This window comes from Cnephaeus nilssonii (assembly GCF_951640355.1).
Source record: "Cnephaeus nilssonii genome assembly, chromosome: 2".
Taxonomy (NCBI): domain Eukaryota; kingdom Metazoa; phylum Chordata; class Mammalia; order Chiroptera; family Vespertilionidae; genus Cnephaeus; species Cnephaeus nilssonii.
Genome location: NC_137073.1, coordinates 11,058,688 through 11,075,475, shown reverse-complemented (window position 1 = coordinate 11,075,475; position 16,788 = coordinate 11,058,688). Strand labels below are relative to the sequence as shown.

At 44.7% G+C, this 16,788-nt stretch overlaps 1 protein-coding gene across 1 annotated transcript in view; it reads right to left on the bottom strand.

Annotated features, from left to right (window-relative positions):
* The window catches only part of LOC307092385 (acyl-coenzyme A synthetase ACSM1, mitochondrial-like), a gene marked incomplete at its 5' end in the record, with an annotated part of 46,394 nt that extends 31,711 nt beyond the window's left edge, over positions 1-14,683 (bottom strand). Inside the window, 4 exons of the mRNA XM_079759680.1 lie at positions 2,500-2,640; positions 5,345-5,552; positions 8,425-8,635; positions 14,492-14,683. Coding sequence (XP_079615806.1) covers positions 2,500-2,640; positions 5,345-5,552; positions 8,425-8,635; positions 14,492-14,683 — 752 coding nt within the window. The remainder of the gene's footprint in view (positions 1-2,499; positions 2,641-5,344; positions 5,553-8,424; positions 8,636-14,491) is intronic.
* Positions 14,684-16,788: the final 2,105 nt, after the last annotated feature.

The window sequence follows — 16,788 nt, the reverse complement described above, 5'->3', positions numbered from 1 at the left end:
TCACTTGCAGGCAGTCCTGGTTGGGGTATGCGTGGGAGGCAACCAATTGATGTGTCTCTCTTACATCAATGTTTCTCTCTCTGTGTCTCTCCCGCTCCCACACTCTCTAAATATCAATGAAAAACAAATATCCTCATGTGAAGATTAACTAAAAAATAATAATTAAAAAAAACAGGGGGTGGGGTGGGCTAGATGGAGGGAATGGGGGAGAAGGGGGACATATGTAATACTTTGAACAATAAAGATTTAATTTTTAAAAACACACACATACAACAGAAACAGCTGTAGATGGAGAGAAAGAAAATTGAATCCAGAGGCTACTCAGCTAGGTCTGAAGCATTTCTCCACCTACTCTTACTGTTTCTGAGGGACCTCTGTGTGCATAACTTCTTGAGAAAAACTCAACTCTCCCATTAGCAAGCTATGGCTTTGAAGAGCTCTTCCGTTAGTAGGGAGGGGCCTGGAGAGCCATTCACACTCCCTCTTCCCATCTCTTAGGGCTGTGGCACACCCAAAGGAAATGAGAAGCTAGGGACCTCTGTTCTGAGCTTCAGACCCAACTGCCCACTGGGCATCTCAAACCCAGAACATCCTAATATCTCCTGCCTCCCTGGACTAATTCTTCTCCAGTGCTCTCTGTGTCTCAGTGAATGTCATTACTGTCCAAGCTCAAAACCTGGGAGTCAACCTTGACTCTTCAGCCTCTCCTACCTCCCACATCTAGCCAGCACACCTTCCCATTCTATCTGCTAAAATCTCAGACTTCTTAACTTCCTCCGAGTCCCCAGCACCTTGGCCAAGAAGCCACCATATTGCACCTAAATTATTCTAAGACCCCCTAACAGGTCTTTCTAAATCTATTCTTTTTCCCAGCCATTCTCCATGCTGCAGCCACAGTGATCTTTTCAAAATACAAATTTGATTAGGTCTCTCCCTTGTTAACAACCTTTCAATAACGCCCACTGTGTTCCCAATAAGTTCAATCTCTACACCAAAGTCCCCACGACCCTGTGTGCTCTGGGCCCCACTCACTTTCTCAGCTGCTCCCATCTGTGCCTCCCTGACACCCTGAGCAGCAGCTCCTCTCAAATCTCTGTAGTTCTATGAGTGCTACTTTTTAAAATATATTTTTATTGATTTCAGAGAGGAAGGGACAGGGAAAGAGAGATAGAAACATCAATGGTGAAGAGAATCATTGATTGACTGCCTCCTGCATGCCCCACACCAGGATAGAGTCCGAAAGCTGGGCATGTGCCCTGACTTGGCATTGAGCCAAGTTCATAGGTCGATGCTCAATCACTGAGCCATGCCAGCTAGGCTATGAATGCTACCTTTTATATCTTTATGCCTTTGCTTGTGTTATTCTGACTACACATAAACTCTCCCCTTCTTTCCTCCCCCATTCCTCCAGGGTTTTGCTGATCAAGTGGTATCATTAGCACAGAAAACCAGTGTCCACAAGACACCTCTCTGCCCTCTGGTCTTCTTAATAAGGTACAAAACACATAGAACTTTGCTGGGGCTGACCAGCAGACCCTGAGAGAGGGATGAACAGATTTCTTTGACACACGTTTCTCTGAAAGAGAAGGCTAAAGGGCTTGTTTGGCTTTAGGAACCAAAACAGCCTGATTGCATGCACTGTTATCCTCTTATTGTAACAACAGCTTGAACTGAATTTAACCTCTAGATAAAATCAGCAGGGTGAATATCCTGAGAAAGCACATGCTTCTTCAACGTCGGGTCTTAAAGATTAAATATAGAGATTCCACCAAAACACCGAGGGGATCAGACTTGTTTGGAAAAGTCAAGGTAGGGGCTATCGCCTTTGGCAAGGTCCCCCAGAGGCCCCCGACCCTTTGGAAAATCCTCCTTACAGACTTTCCAACCAAGTCCCATACTTCTCCACAGAACTTGGTCTGGTCTGCATATTACTAGTTGGGGAGGAGGAAGTAGGAGGGAAAAGATGTTTGGTTTAAAATTGATTACATGGATAACCCAAGGCTATGTCTTCAGCCTCTACAATTATTTATTTTAGGTTAAAGGTAGTTGCTTGGTTCCAGGTATTACTTCCCCCTAATGGCTCATGATTGGGAAACTCCACCTCCGTATTTGTACAGTTCACATCGCTAGAACTTTCTGTCCTCCTCCCACCAAACCTGGAACCAGTGATAAAGACACATGGCTTGCCAAGTGTGCAGCTTTCAGAACACCTGCTGCCTCCACCCATGTCCCCTCCACACCTGTGAAGGTGCTCAGGCAGGACCCACTTGTCATTGGGAGGCTTCTGTCCACACACACTTAGAAGTCCAGACCTTCAACTCTGAGACCCTCAGTGGTCTGAACCAAAGAGAGCAGAAGGGAGAAGCAGGATGGACTTGGTTCTACTTAGAGCACCTTTCCCAACACACACACACACACACACACACACACACACACACACACACACACCCCTTGCCCCAGAGTGTGACCCAGCCACTAAGTTGGTGGCCTCTTTCCTACCATGAAGGGAAGGAGTGTCGCAAGGCAAGTCCATGGCTGTGTTTTGCCATCTTGGGGAAGCCGGTGGTGCCACTGGTGAAGAAGATGACCATTGGGTCCGTGGTCTTTGACTTAATGCAGGTGTGCTCTGGGGATGCTGATCTACAAAGGGATTGAACAGAAAAGAAGTCAAGTCTCCTGGCTCCACCCTCAGGGTAAACCAAAGAAACAACATGAGGGTCAAAGTCAGTAACATGGTTTGCTTGTATAGATTTTAGAGAGAGGAAGGGAGCGAGAGGGAGGGAGGGAGGGAGAGAGGGAGAGAGGGAGAAAGAGAGAGGGAGAGGGAGAGAGGGAGAGGGAGAGAGACAGAGAGAGAAACTTGGATTTGCTGTTCCACTTATTTATGCATTCATTAGTTGATTCTTGTATGTGCCCTGACCAGGGATCAAACCCACAACCTTGGCACTCTAACCAATCTAGCTACCGGGCCAGTGCAGAAAACTGGGGTTTTGCAACACTGGAGGGAACACTGGTCTCCAGGTCTGAAGCATCAAACAGAGTTTATGGGTGACATGGGTAAGAACACTGACATTTCTTCATTTAAAAAATGGGGAAAACACAGCTGAATATTTTATAATTTAACAAACATTGAAATAGAACTTACTGTTTTTGAAAATGCTCTACTAGTAAATGACTTACAGATAAGAACTCATTCAATCTTCAGAGCAATCCCAAGAGGTGACTATGCCCAACCTGTCATGCTCCCTTTGTGGATGAGGAAACAGGCTCAGAGAGGTTAGGTAACTTGCCTGAAGACATACAGCCAGCAATTGGCAGAGCCAGGGTTCAAACCCAGTGTGATGCATAGACTGTCCTCTTACTCACACTACTAAGCTTGCTTTCATACAAACTAACTTTACAGGAATTTCACTCCATAACCTTGGTGATAAGTGGGGGAGGGGGAAGGAGCAGAGAAAGCGAGGGAGAGTGAGAGTGAAAGAAGGAAGAATCAGTGGGCCTTGATTCCTGGGAGCTTCTACACTCAGTCTCCAGGCCTGGCCTGCGATGATTGGGTTTGTGAGCTTCCTGTGTTGATCAAATAAACTGTGGATCATCCAAATGCTGGAGGGAACACTGGCTCTTGCTGAGAAATGGTACAGTCCTGACTCTGGGCAATTTAAGGGATTTTTCAACAGTACTATTTTTTAAAAATATGTTTTATTGATTTCTGAGAGGAAGGGAGAGGTAGTGAGAGGTAGAAACATCAATGATGAGAGAGAATCATTGATTGGCTGCCTCCTGCATGCCCTCTCCCCCCCATCCCCCCACCTTGGATCGCGCCTGCAACCTGGGCATGTGCCCTGACCAGGAATAGAACCTTGACCTCCTGGTTCATAGGTCGAAGCTCAACCACTGAAACATGAGGGCTGGGCAACAGTATTATTTATTTAAGTTTTTGTTGTTGTTGTTGTTTAACTCTCTGACTTTATTTGTTTATTCAAATTACAAAAGAAAGTTTATCTAGAAGCCACAGAGGTAGTGGAAGTGAGCCAGCGGGGCTGCATTGGCTCAGGAAACAAGTTCGGGCAGAAGAAGGGCCCTTAGCGTGAGGAGAGAGAGGCAAAGGTAGCGCAGGGGGAGGTGAGGGCGTGCTCCCTGGAGGAAGAGCCCCAACTCTCAACCTTAAAGTCCTCCACAAGGTGTGACGTCACTGTGTTTGCCTTTGGGGGTTGAATAACATTTTACTTTAAAAACAGAAGGGTTCCTTCAAGAAAACAAATGCAGTGCAACTTATACCTTATAAACCAGTGTTACCTCAGAAAAATAAAAGAGACAAAGAAAAGACACCCAGCAAGGTTTCAGCTGTGGGTGGAACGGGGGCTCTGTGAACTAAGCTCCCAGGTGATCTGATCATAAATCCCTGCCCGGGCAGGGCATGGCGGGAGTCAGGCCCCTGACACAGAGCTTCTCTGGTGAAAGGGTTATCTTTGCCTTAAGCAAGCCTGTCCATTGCTCTTGTGCATCTAGGTTAACATGCCGTTGAAATACGGAAAGTAATATCCCTTGAAGGGGGTGTGACCCCTCAAGGGAGCAGAGAATCTTAACTATCCTGTAATCCCATCCCCACCTGGCTTTTCCCACCTTAGTCTTTCTTGTGTCCCCTCCTGAGTTTCAAATGCATGACAGAAGCTACAAAACTCTTTCCCCCCGGAACATTTGAGGTCTTGCTCCCCAGCACATGTTGTTAGTTTGGCTCAAATAAACTCATAAAAATTTCCTGCAGGTCTGGGCGTTTCTTAGATGGACAGTGTAAAAAACGCCTGAAGGCTCACAGAATTAAAGGATTGGAGGTGGAGGGTCTCTCTGACATTGCCCTAACTTTCGAAGGGCACACACACCCTGGGAGATGTGTGCCCCAAAAGCCCCTTCCAGTCACAGCCTCATGTTTTCTTGCAGTCTCAGCTTTCACCTTAAGGATCCATTTTAACCTCTCATTCAACTTATTCCCATATATGTATTTATATTTATATATGAATAGTCTTTTAGACTCCCACCTACAAGAAACTTGAAACACAGTAATCCTCTGATGGTACACCTCCTTTCACATCCCAGGGGTGATCAAACTTCAGGGAGAGAAGCATAGAAGTGCAATGTCCTGATATTGCAGATGAAGTAACCTTGGCTGAGAGGGGAAGGAAGTAGCCCAGGGTCACACAGCAGGTCAGGGACATAGCTGGGAAGAGGTTCCTGGAGCCAGGCCTGGTGAACTTCCTACCACCCGCTGTCTGTCTACAGCGCTTGGGTGTGCATGGCCTTCTCCCACCGTTCCTCAGAGAGCACCTCCATCACACCCGAAACTCACTTAATCAGAGATCGGAAGTGCAGCCACCCCTCACGGCTGTGGTCAGACACCAAGAGCTTGGTTTTCAGAGCGGGACACTTAGAAGCCACAGAGTCCACCTCCGGGGCAAGGGCATCTGTGGTCACGATGCTCTTGGCATTCGACTCCTTCAGTCGGTAGAGAATGTCCTTGGCCTTCATCTGGGTTGTCCCTGGCATGAAGATAATCCCTGGGAATGAGAAAGAAATTATTTGTTTTACTTCCTCTTTCACAACCATGGCCCTCAGGCCTGGCTGATCTGCATAGAAATCCCCTAACCCCTTGCCTTGCGAAGGCCCGCAGTTTCAGCACCATCATGCCTCACCCAAACCTACCCAATCAGAACCTGCATTTTTAAAAATTTTGTTTAAAATACATTTTTGTTGATTTCAGAGAGGAAGGGAGAGGGAGAAAGAGATAGAAACATCAGTGATGAGAGAGAATCATTGATTGGCTGCCTCCTGCATGCCCACACTGGGGATCTAGTCTGCAACTGGGGCACCTGCCGCAACTGGGAATTGAACTATGACCTCCTGGTTCATAGGTCAATGCACAACCACTGACACAAGGCAGCAGGGCCAGAACCCACCTTTTAACAGGACCTCCAAATGATTCCCATGCACATTAACATTTGAAAGGCTTGACCTAAACCTTTCTACTCTAGATGGGTGCAGCCAGCAGACAGGTGGATTCTACTTTGCAAGAGTTTATATGAGACCTGGACAGTCTCTGACATCAGGAATAGCTGCATCCCAGCCCCCACTTTTCTCCTCCCACTCCCTTCTCTCATCCCTGTGTCATTGGGAATCCCTTCTTTCCTTCATCCCTCACGTCCAAATTAACCACATTGTCCCTTGAACTTTCCTACATTCCCTCCCTTCCATCTGCTGTCATCAACAATTAGTTCAAGTATTTGTGTGCACCTATTGGATTCTAATCTCCCCAGCAGATGCCTTACCCAGGAACTTCCATATTATAATCTGTGGAAGTTCCATAGAGCATTGATTTTCTCCCTACATTTACTCTTGTTAGGACTAGAAGACAATACAACCCTTGACAGCCATTTGTAAGCTTCTGGCCACAGGAGAACAAAGAGCAGGAAATGCTTGCTGGACACCAGGAATCAGACCATATAAGGGAGTGAAATTGTCCTGAAGACACTCAATGGCACACCTGTATTCCATCCCCAGCAGCTCAGCCCCCAAACCCACTGAAGACAATAGATTCCCACTGTGACAGCATAGAAGGATGAAACTCCTGCTCCTGGGCTCACCATCATCCCCTTGGCTCGGCGCTGTGCAGCACTTCCCTTTGGGTATCTCACCCCCCATCCCCTTTTCCTTAAATAAACTTAATTTTCTTTAATCTCTCCTGAGATGGCCATTTAGCCTGCCTCCCCACCACGTTCTCCTTCACTTCTCTTCACTAACACCTATGTCCTCTCTCCAGAAAACTCCACGCTCCCCATTCTGACACTGAAGATGCTGCCCACACTCCACCTTGCTCTCCCACACCTCTATTCTCTATTTCAAACTGGCCATTCACATAGGCAACTCCTGACTGTAAGCCTTTGTATGTGCCGAGCCTGTTCTTGGAATTCCCTTTCTCTGCTTCTACTTCTCTTTAGTTATGCTGTTCCCAGAGGGCTCAGCTCACATCTTGGGTTTCTCATGGGCCATCTCTTAGCTCTACAGGTCACATGGCTTCTTTATGCTCCCTCTGCTGTTGCTATTAACGTTTGATTCCACAGGAACTAGATGGATTAATCAACTATTTTATGAGGAAAAAGAGAGAGAGAATATATAAGCAAGAGCATGAACAGACTGTTGTGTGAACATATGATTCAACTGATTTAAAAAAATCCATGAGTTCCATTCTGATTCTAAATTGGATAACTAGATAGGTAGGTAGGTAGGTAGGTAGGTAGGTAAGTAGGTAGGTAGATAGATGATAGATAGATAGATAAGCAATTAAAAGGGAAATGAAAATCTCTACAGAAAAATGCTAACTAATGAATGTAGAGGGGGTGATATAAACAGAAAATCCTCATGTAAAACCACCATAATAATATTCAACTCAGTCAAGAATCACCAGTGGACACTCAAACCATGGGGTGAAAGTCAGTGGGAGCAGGATAGTCACTAGACTCATAAGTGTTGCCCCACAGACTTCTTACTGGTCAGGAACAGAAAAGGTGCCTTGACACAGTTGACTACCACCCTCCTAACAAGATAAACAGTGTCACTGATGGAAGACAAAACAACTGCATAGACCCCTCATGTGATGCACCGACAAAGACACAACACTGTCCTCCCAGCACTGCTGCTAAGATGTTTTAAGATGAATATAATCATGAAGAAGAGTCAGAAATACACATTTGGGTGCACCGCCTGCAAAGCAAGTGGCTTAGACACTTCAAAATGTCATTGCCATGTGGAAAAGGCTAGAGAACCCTTCTAGGCTAAAGGAGATGGAGAAGACATGACAACTAAATGCAATGCATGGTCCTCAATTGGATTTTGGACTTAAAGAAAGAAATGGCTGTCAAGCACATTATTAAGGCAATTGGGAAATGTGGACTATGGATAGCTATCAGGTAACATATATTGTACCAATGTCAGACTTCTTGTTTGGTAAGCCTGCTATGGTGATGTGAAGGAAATGTCTGTGATCCAGGGTTTATGGGTATATACATGCTATTTATGGGTGTCACAATGTTTGCAACTGACTCTTTACTAACTCAGTTGGAGGCTCCAATATGGCAAAAGGTTAACAATTTATGAATTTCACAATAGTAATAATGTCTGAGACTGTGCAAGAGAAAGTATGTGTGTGTGTGTGTGTGTGTGCGCGCGCGTGTGTGTGTATGACATTGTGTTTGAGCATATGTCAGGGTGAGGAAGAGAGTGAGGGATAAGAGATACAAATATGTGAGGGCGTCTGAGAAAGGGAAAGACTGTGAAGAAGAAAGAATGTGGGGGAAGAGAAAGCACCTGGTGTTCCTGGACCAGTTGGCTCTAGGACATCCCTAAGGTTTCTACGGGTCTCTCTGAGTCACTGACCTGTTCGCATGCAGCCCATGGTCACCAGCCACCACTCAGGCACTCGAGGCAGAATCAAGGCGAGACGGTCTCCCTGCTGCAGGCCACAGGTCTGCGTGAAGACGTTGGCTGCACGGCAGGTGAAGTCTGTCAGCTCTCTGAAACTCCACTTCACTTCGTCTCCTTGGCTGTTCACCCACCACAGGGCTGGGTTGGGGCCTCTTTTGCCTTCCTGGTCAAGATCATACACCATGTGTTACTTCCTGCTTCAGAGGAAAAGGGCACTTATTTCCCCAATCCACTGTCATAGGCACATTCCACTGTGAGCATAGCTCAGGAATTAAGACCCCATTTTATTTATTTTTTTAATTATTATTTTTTAATCCTCACTCGAGGATTTTTAGAGAGAGTGGAAGAGAAAGGGAAAGACCGAGAAAAATATTGATGTGAGAGAAACACATCCACTGGTTGCCTCCTGTATTGGCCCTGACCAGTGCCCAGGCCGGGGAACAGCCTGCAATCAAGGTACATGCCCTTGACCGGACTCGAATTTGGGACCCTTTGGTCCATAAGCCAACACTCTATACACTAAGCCAAACAGGCTAGGGCCTGAGACCTCATTTTAAATCATTTAAAGAGCCAAGTAAAGTTAGGGTGTGATCCTGCCAACTTCTTTTGGTCTACTGTAGCCATCTCCTCTCAAGTCATATAAAACCATGAATAGCTTCATGTCTCCAATTGAAGACTTAAAAAGCTCCATCCCTATGTGTCTCATTTTCATGTAGACAGTGCGTTCTCTTTGTGCCCCAGCATTCTTATCTATGAAGTGGGTCAATATTACCTAGAAGGTCATAAAATCTAAATGAGTTATTTAATGAGTAAAGTGTACATAACAGTAGCTACTCAATAAATATGACTATTATCATAATTGCTACACAATAAAAGAGGCTAGTTTAGGCTCTGAATATTTGGGGAAATTAATTTTTAAAATTAAGTTACCTCTAACGGTGAAATTTGTAAGAAGCAGACTGGGAAGGTCCAGGCCCCTATTCCTTCAGAGAAACATCAAGTAAACAGACTGAAATGGCTTTGTTGGTCCTTTTCAGTCAAGGATCTGCAGCAACCAGCAAATGGCCACACAGCTAAAGCCACACTCAGAACGGTAGGGCATGTTGTGATGTTCTGCTCACTTTTGCACCCCCCTTCTCTGATGTGGTGTCCCAGGGTTGGGAGGAGGTGTCGCTGGGTCCCCAGCCCCTCTCTGGGACAGAAAAAAAAGAGTGAAACTTGTTGGCAACATTCAGTGGCGAGTGAGATGTAGGAATTTATTTATTTATTCATTTATTTATAAATTCCCTAATAAAAAGTAATGTTGAGTATCTTTGTAGGCTTGTTTTCTGTGTGTGTGACTCTCAAATGATATATCTGTTCAGAATCTTTGCCAATTTTTTAAGTGGGTTGTTTCTTGTTGAGTTTGAGCCCTTTCTATATTTTGGATATAAGTCTTTTTTCTTTTTATATATCTTTATAATTCTTATTATTATTTAAATTTATTTAGGAATAGGGTTTTATAAGCAATTGAAGTTAAGTTGTTATTAGTTTAAAATAGATGTCTATAACTTTAAGACATTATATGTAATATATACAATTCACAGAATATACACAGAAGGAAATGAGAAGAGAATCAAAACATATCACTACAATAATAATCAACCAAACACAAAAGAAAGCTGTAAAAGAGGAAATGAGGGACAAAAATAAAAGCTATGATTCAAGAAAACAATTAACAAGATGGCAGTAGTAAGTCCTTCCCTATTAGTAATTGCTTTAAAGGTAAGAGAACTAAATTTCCCAAAGACAAAGATTGGCAGGATCTAACTATATGCTGTCTACAAAATTATAGAATTAATAAAACCATTTTTTGCAATAAAACGCTAACAATATATCAATTTATATAAGCAAAACCACATTTACATTATAATTCAAATTTAATCATAATTATTCACTTATTCATTCGATATTAGTTAGATCTTATTATTTCTTAGGCACTGTTCTTAGACCAAAAGGATATCATGGTAAACAAGGCACACATATGTGCCCATATGTAAATGGTTTAAATATTTATGGCCAATTTTCTTGTTTAACTCAACCGTCTTATTTTCCCCAAGTTTTCCATAATGAACATGGTTTTTTTTAAAGGATTTCTTATTCTCAAAACAAAACATGTTCAGAGTAGAAACTCAGGCAATACAGAAACTTATGAGCAGAAAGGTTCTTATACACAAAAGGATTTCTTCAAATTTCTCATCACATTCTTACTCCCTGAATGTTAGCACTGAAATGGTTTAGTGTACATTTTTCCAGCAATTTCCCCCCCGCCCCCCCCCCATAGATGCACAAACATGATCCTTTGACTCAGATGATTGGAACCAAAGAATGTATCTCATGTGAGATAAGATTAATATATGTGCATATACATGTGTGTCTCTACAGCTTTAAAAAAATCAGTGCTGTGAAAAAAATTCTTGCCCTACAGGTTAAAAAATTAACAAGTATTGATGACAAGTTGTGCACTGCTTATAGAGAGCCTATTTCAGTATACAAGATTTCTGCAGGATTCTAAAAATGATGGAAAAGCTGGTATATCAAGGTAGAAAACAATTGTTGCTCAGAATTCAGACTGTGTTAGATCCTAACTCCTGCACCTTGAAGAAGATATCACTTTAGTAGTTATGTATTTCTGTACTAAGGATTAATTTGATAATGTGATATTGACATGAAGTTTTTGAGAAGATAAAATACAATCCTTAAACTAGATTTGAAATTTAAAATTTTAAGGGGTGAGATCTGAAACCAAGGGATATTAAGAAATTGTTTTAAAAGATAAGACACTGAGTAAGTAACTCAGCAGTAGAAAGAAATGAACAGCCCTGGCCAGTGTGGTTAGAGTGTCTGCCCTTGAACCAAACGGTTCCGGGTTTGATTCCTGGTTAAGGGTTGCAGGTTCGATCCCAACCAGATACCAACTAATGGCTGTGTCTCTCACATGTCCATGTTCTCTCTCTTTCTCTCTTTCTCCCTCACCCTCCCACTCTCTCTCTAAAAAAAAAAAAAAAAGAAAAATCTATGGAAAAAATATCCTCTGGTGAGGATTACAAAAAAAAGACAAACAACTAATCCACAAAAACATTATGCTGAGTAAAAGAAACCAGACACAAAAGGGTGCAAGAGCAGGTCAGTGGTTGCCTGGGGCCCAGGGTGGGGGTGGGAGGGGATTGGCTGAGAAAGGACAAAAGAAAGCTTTTGGGGTGATAGGAATAGTCTAGAGCTCAGTTTCAGGTGTACAACCTAGTGATTAGACATTTATTTAACTTATGAATATAACATTGTATGTCAATTGTAATTGAAAACAATTTTTAATTAAAAAAAAAAATAAAGCCCTGACAGGTTTGACTCAGTTGTTAGAAAGTAGGCCTCTGGACTGAAGGGTCTAGAGTTAGATTTCCAGCCAAGGGCAGGTACCTCAGTTGTAGGTTCATTTCAAGACCCTGTCAGGGCAACCAATGGATGTGTCTCTCTCACATCAATGTTTCTCTCACTCTCCTCTTCCTCTAACTCCCTTCCCCTCTCTCTAAAATATCAATGAGGAAAAATATCCTTGGGTGAGGATAAATAAAGACATCCAAGTCACAATAAAACAAACAAAATCTCCACACATGTGAGTTTATTGCATATAGAAAAGATTTACCTTGTATTCTTTTAAAATGTTTATTTATTGATTCATTTTATAGAGAGAGGAAGTGAGAGAGAGAGAAACATTTATTTGTTGTTCCATTTATTTATGCATTCATTGGTTGACCAAAAATCAAACCCACAACTTTGGTGGATTGGGATGATGCTCTAACCAACTAAGCTACCTAACCAGGGCGACAAAGCACTTTCTTTTGTTTTATAATGAACTAGAGGGCCAGTGCATGAAATTCATGCACTCAGGGGTTGGGGGAGGTCCTCTCAGCCCGGCCTGTGGCCTCTTGCAGTCCAGGAACCCTTGGGGGATGTCTGACTGATGGCTTAGGCCCTGTAACCCTGGGGAGCAGGCCTAAGCCAGTGATCAGACATCCTTAACACTGTCGCAGAGACAGGAGAGGCTCCCACCATCGCCACTGCCCTCACCAGCCATGAGCCTGGCTTCTGGCTGAGCAGCACTCTACCTGTGGGAGCACACTACCACCAGGAGGCAGCTCCTGCATTGAGTGTCTGCCCCCTGGTGGTCAGTGCGTGTCATAGTGACTGATCACTCCGCAGTTCCTTCGATTGGCATATTAGCCTTTTATTATATAGAATTTTTTGCATGACCGTGCGCACACACAAACACAAACATACACAAACACACACATACACAAACACACACACACAATCAGGAGAGGGCACATAAAAATGTTGGATATCTAACTTAAGACTGTTAAGTTTTAAGGGAGGTTCAGGGAGCTGAGTGGACCCCAATGGTATGCTCTCTGCAGTCTTTAATAGGAGGAGCACCAAGATCTATGGATTGTAAGGCAGGTTTTAAAATTAATTTACTCCACAAATGTTTGTTGAGAAACTTCTAGGTGTAAGACACCACACATCACTAGAGAGACACTGATCATGGTTAAGGCAATTGGAAAAGTGAAACAGATCAGAAGTGTTGTAAGAATGAAAATTAATGGAATGAGGGTGCTGGGGGGACATTGGGAGATATGGATGACTTGGCAATGACTGATAACAATGATATAAAACCCAACAAGAACAGGTATTTCATGGGAGAACCCTATTTACTTGGTATTTATCTCCATGAGTGGATGCATGAACTGATGAATAAGAATTTTATGAAGATAAATGCAATAAAAAGTGATGGCTTCTTCCCTCCTCTCTAGGTCCTCCCTCTCCAGCTCATCTCACGGTTCAAAAGGTCTTCATCAGATGTTTGGTCTGGGCAGTAATGGAAGTCAATTTATTGTCTGAAGGAAAAGATTTGGCATCATCAGATCATGAGAACAGGTTTAAAAAATGTATTTTGGAACTAGACAACCTGGACCCAAATTCTGCTCCTCTACTTAGGCATGTAATTTCTGTAGGTTATGAAAAACTCGGATCCTCAGTTTTCTTATCTGGGAAATGTGGATCATAAAAGGGCTCTTCATAACCAAGGCTCTATTTTCCTGGGAGTTATTATGAAAACTCAGAGAAAGGAGGAAGAAGCCCCATGAAAGGCATATAGGCCTTGATCACTACCACGTGAATGCATATGTTATATCTATGGGAAACTTAAAAATTCCATCAACTGTCAGACTGCATTGCCGGTGAATTCTCTCTTTCTACAAAGATAATGTCGGGTAACTTTTCACACTGTGATCATCATCAGCTGGGACTTAGTACCCGGAACACCACCAATTGTCCACCCCATCCCCTGGGGTACACATCACTGCTCCCCTTTCAGTTTCCAGCACTTGGTGTCTTCTGAAGAGACCTGTAAACTCTAGAGGCTGAGGGACTGGTTTCTCTGGACAGACCCCAATGCCACACCCCAGTCGCCTTTGGTAGCAAGGCCTGCAGCTGGCCTTCCTCTCCTCACAGGAGGACAGCTGACTGAGCTCTACCTGTCAGGTGCGCAGGTGCACCAGCAGGGGGCCTGTCCCTTCCCTCTGTGCAGCCTGAAGTGGAGCCCAAGTTTGATGAGATGAATTCCAGTGAGGCTCACAGTCCCCTTAGTGGAAGGTCAGAATTCAGATGAACATCAAGTTGCTGACCTTGTAGTTAGAACTTTGCATTTGGTCACTATTATCTGACTGTACCAGATACTTTTACCTGCTGTCATGTTTCTTAAGGGAGATTGTCCCCATTTCACAGATAAAACCACTGAGGCTCAGAGAAGTATGCAAGTAGCCAGGATGAGAATTGAGAATTGAACCTCAAAACATAAGCTTTTCCCATGACACTGGTAAGTTGAGGCAGAGGCTGTATCGGGTCTGTGCCCTCAGCCTCCGAGGAACAAGATAAGCCAGAGAGATCACGCCTACCCTCACCCCCATCACAGGCACCTCCTCACCTTCTCCATTTGAGTCCAGTAGTCCAGGACATCACTTGCAAAGTTAAATTTCTCAGGTGTATCATGGTCATTCCATCGCGGGGCGCCAGTTGCTGATACAGACTGGGAGCGCAAGTGCCAAGGGGCAGGCTGGAAGGCGTGGCAGGATTTGTGGGTGCCCCAAAGGACCCGGAGCCTCATCAGCCACTGCATGGCGGAGCAATCCTCAGGAAGCAGGCACAGACCTCTCAGTCACCACCTGCTTCGGGAAGGGATGGCTAATAGGTCAGTCGTGGAGCAGGACTTTCCTCCACAAGACGAGGCACATTTCTGGTTCATGGCAGGAGTTTGGTTTCAGCTGACCAGTATTTAGAGGCACAACTTAGTGACTTAAGATTTAGGATTTCTCTTCCCAGCTCAGGAACCACAGGCAAAGAGGGATTATAGCTACTGGATGAGGTTGGTACACCTTCCTGAGGGTCTTCTCCTTCTCTCTCACCCCCTGGGAGTTCAGCTCAGGTTGGCAGCCATGGGACCAGCCCCTTTGTGGGAAACTCACCATTTGAATGTCCTGTTCTCCATGCTAGCCTGGCTCTAACTCCTCTCTTCCTGCCGAGCCCAACTGTGCTGTTCTCATGGAAGCTGTTATCAGGTCATTCCTTAAAAATTTTTAAATCCAGACTGAGCTGCCCACAATCCCTTTCTCAAATATGTGTGTGTGCTTGTTACCGAAGGGTGTAAAGGCACTCTGTCTCCGGGGGAGGCCACGAAGTGTGCATCTGAGAACCTGTCGGTGGTCATGATTCCTGTCATGTGAGATGACTGCTCTGCAGGAGAGAAGAAAACTCATGTGCAGAGACGGGACTGAGGGGCTGAGAGCACCTTGAACACCTTCCAGTTGCTGGTTCATAGTGTTCCTCAGGCCACTCTGCATCTCCACTCCTTTCTTGTTAATACCCTGTCCTGGATTCTGTAAGCCAAGCAGTTTTCCTGCCTGAGATTAAGTTTCAGTCACTTGAGACTATGAGGATATTGACAAATATACACAACCATCTCAGGGCTAATGAGGCTAATACCACAGCACCTTCACTCCTGGACTGCGGTCTAGCCTTAGGGTCCTCCCAGGATAGCGTCAGGGCAGCTATCCATGAAACTTCTTTGCCACTCCAGATGCCAACAAATGCCCTTAAAATGGGAGTGAAAGGGGCAGAAATAGAATGTTGGGGAACCAACTAGTATTGTAGGAAATATTAATCCTGCTCTGTTAACCGTGATTGTTTCATTCTGATTAAAGAAGGCACATTCTGACCTGGCTGGCAGTGCACTCAGGACCTGGGAGCTCACCTGGAAATGCAGCCTGCCCTCCCCATTTGGAGCTGCCTATTATTATGGAAAGATTAACTTTGCTGCAGAAACCAGAGGCGCCAGCCAGCCTTTTTGCATACCTGCAGGCCTTTGCAAATCTCCAGCCTGCTTACCTGTTAACGAACTTTTGGCCCACCCTTTGGCTATTTCCCCCATAATCCCAGCCCTTGCACATGACTAAGCCCTTTGAAGATCCCCAGCCCTTTTGCATATCTGTCAACTGCCCATTTGCCCTTTTGCCTACTTTCCTTTGTACTTCTACTGATATAAACAGCTGGCTTATGGTGGGGGGCAGAGCAGATTTTTGTGGGCTACCTGCTGCTCTCCCATATTGCCGGCAATCCTATATAATAAAGAGGTGATATGCAAATTGACTGTCACACCCTCACAAAGATGGCTGCCCCCATGTGGTCACAAGATGGCCACCATAAGATGGCTGGCAGGGGAGGGCAGTTGGGGGCGACCAGGCTGACAGGGGAGGACAATCTGCGGGGGGCGTGGGGGGGCGGGGCGTGACCAGGCCTGCAGGGGAGGGCAGTTGGGGACGATCAGGCCAGCAGGGGAGCAGTTAGGCATCAATCAGGCCAGCAGGGGAGTGGTTAGCAGGTGATCAGGCTGGCAGGCAGAAGTGATTAGGGTCAATCAGGCAGGCAGGCAGGCGAGCGGTTGGGAGCCAGCAATCCCAGATTGTGAGAGGGATGTCTGACAGGGATTGGGCCTCAATTGGCAGTTGGACATACCCTGAGGGTTCCCAGATTAGAGAGGGTGCAGGCTGGGCTGAGTGACAACCGCCCCCCCCCCCCAGTGCACTAATTTCATGCACCAGGCTCTAGTCTATATATATCTACACTAATAAAAAATAAAAATGTAAATTGACCATCACTTCATGATGCCCACCAGCCAATCAGGAGTGAGTATGCAAATTAGTGGGACAAAGATGGCGGCAGCCATGG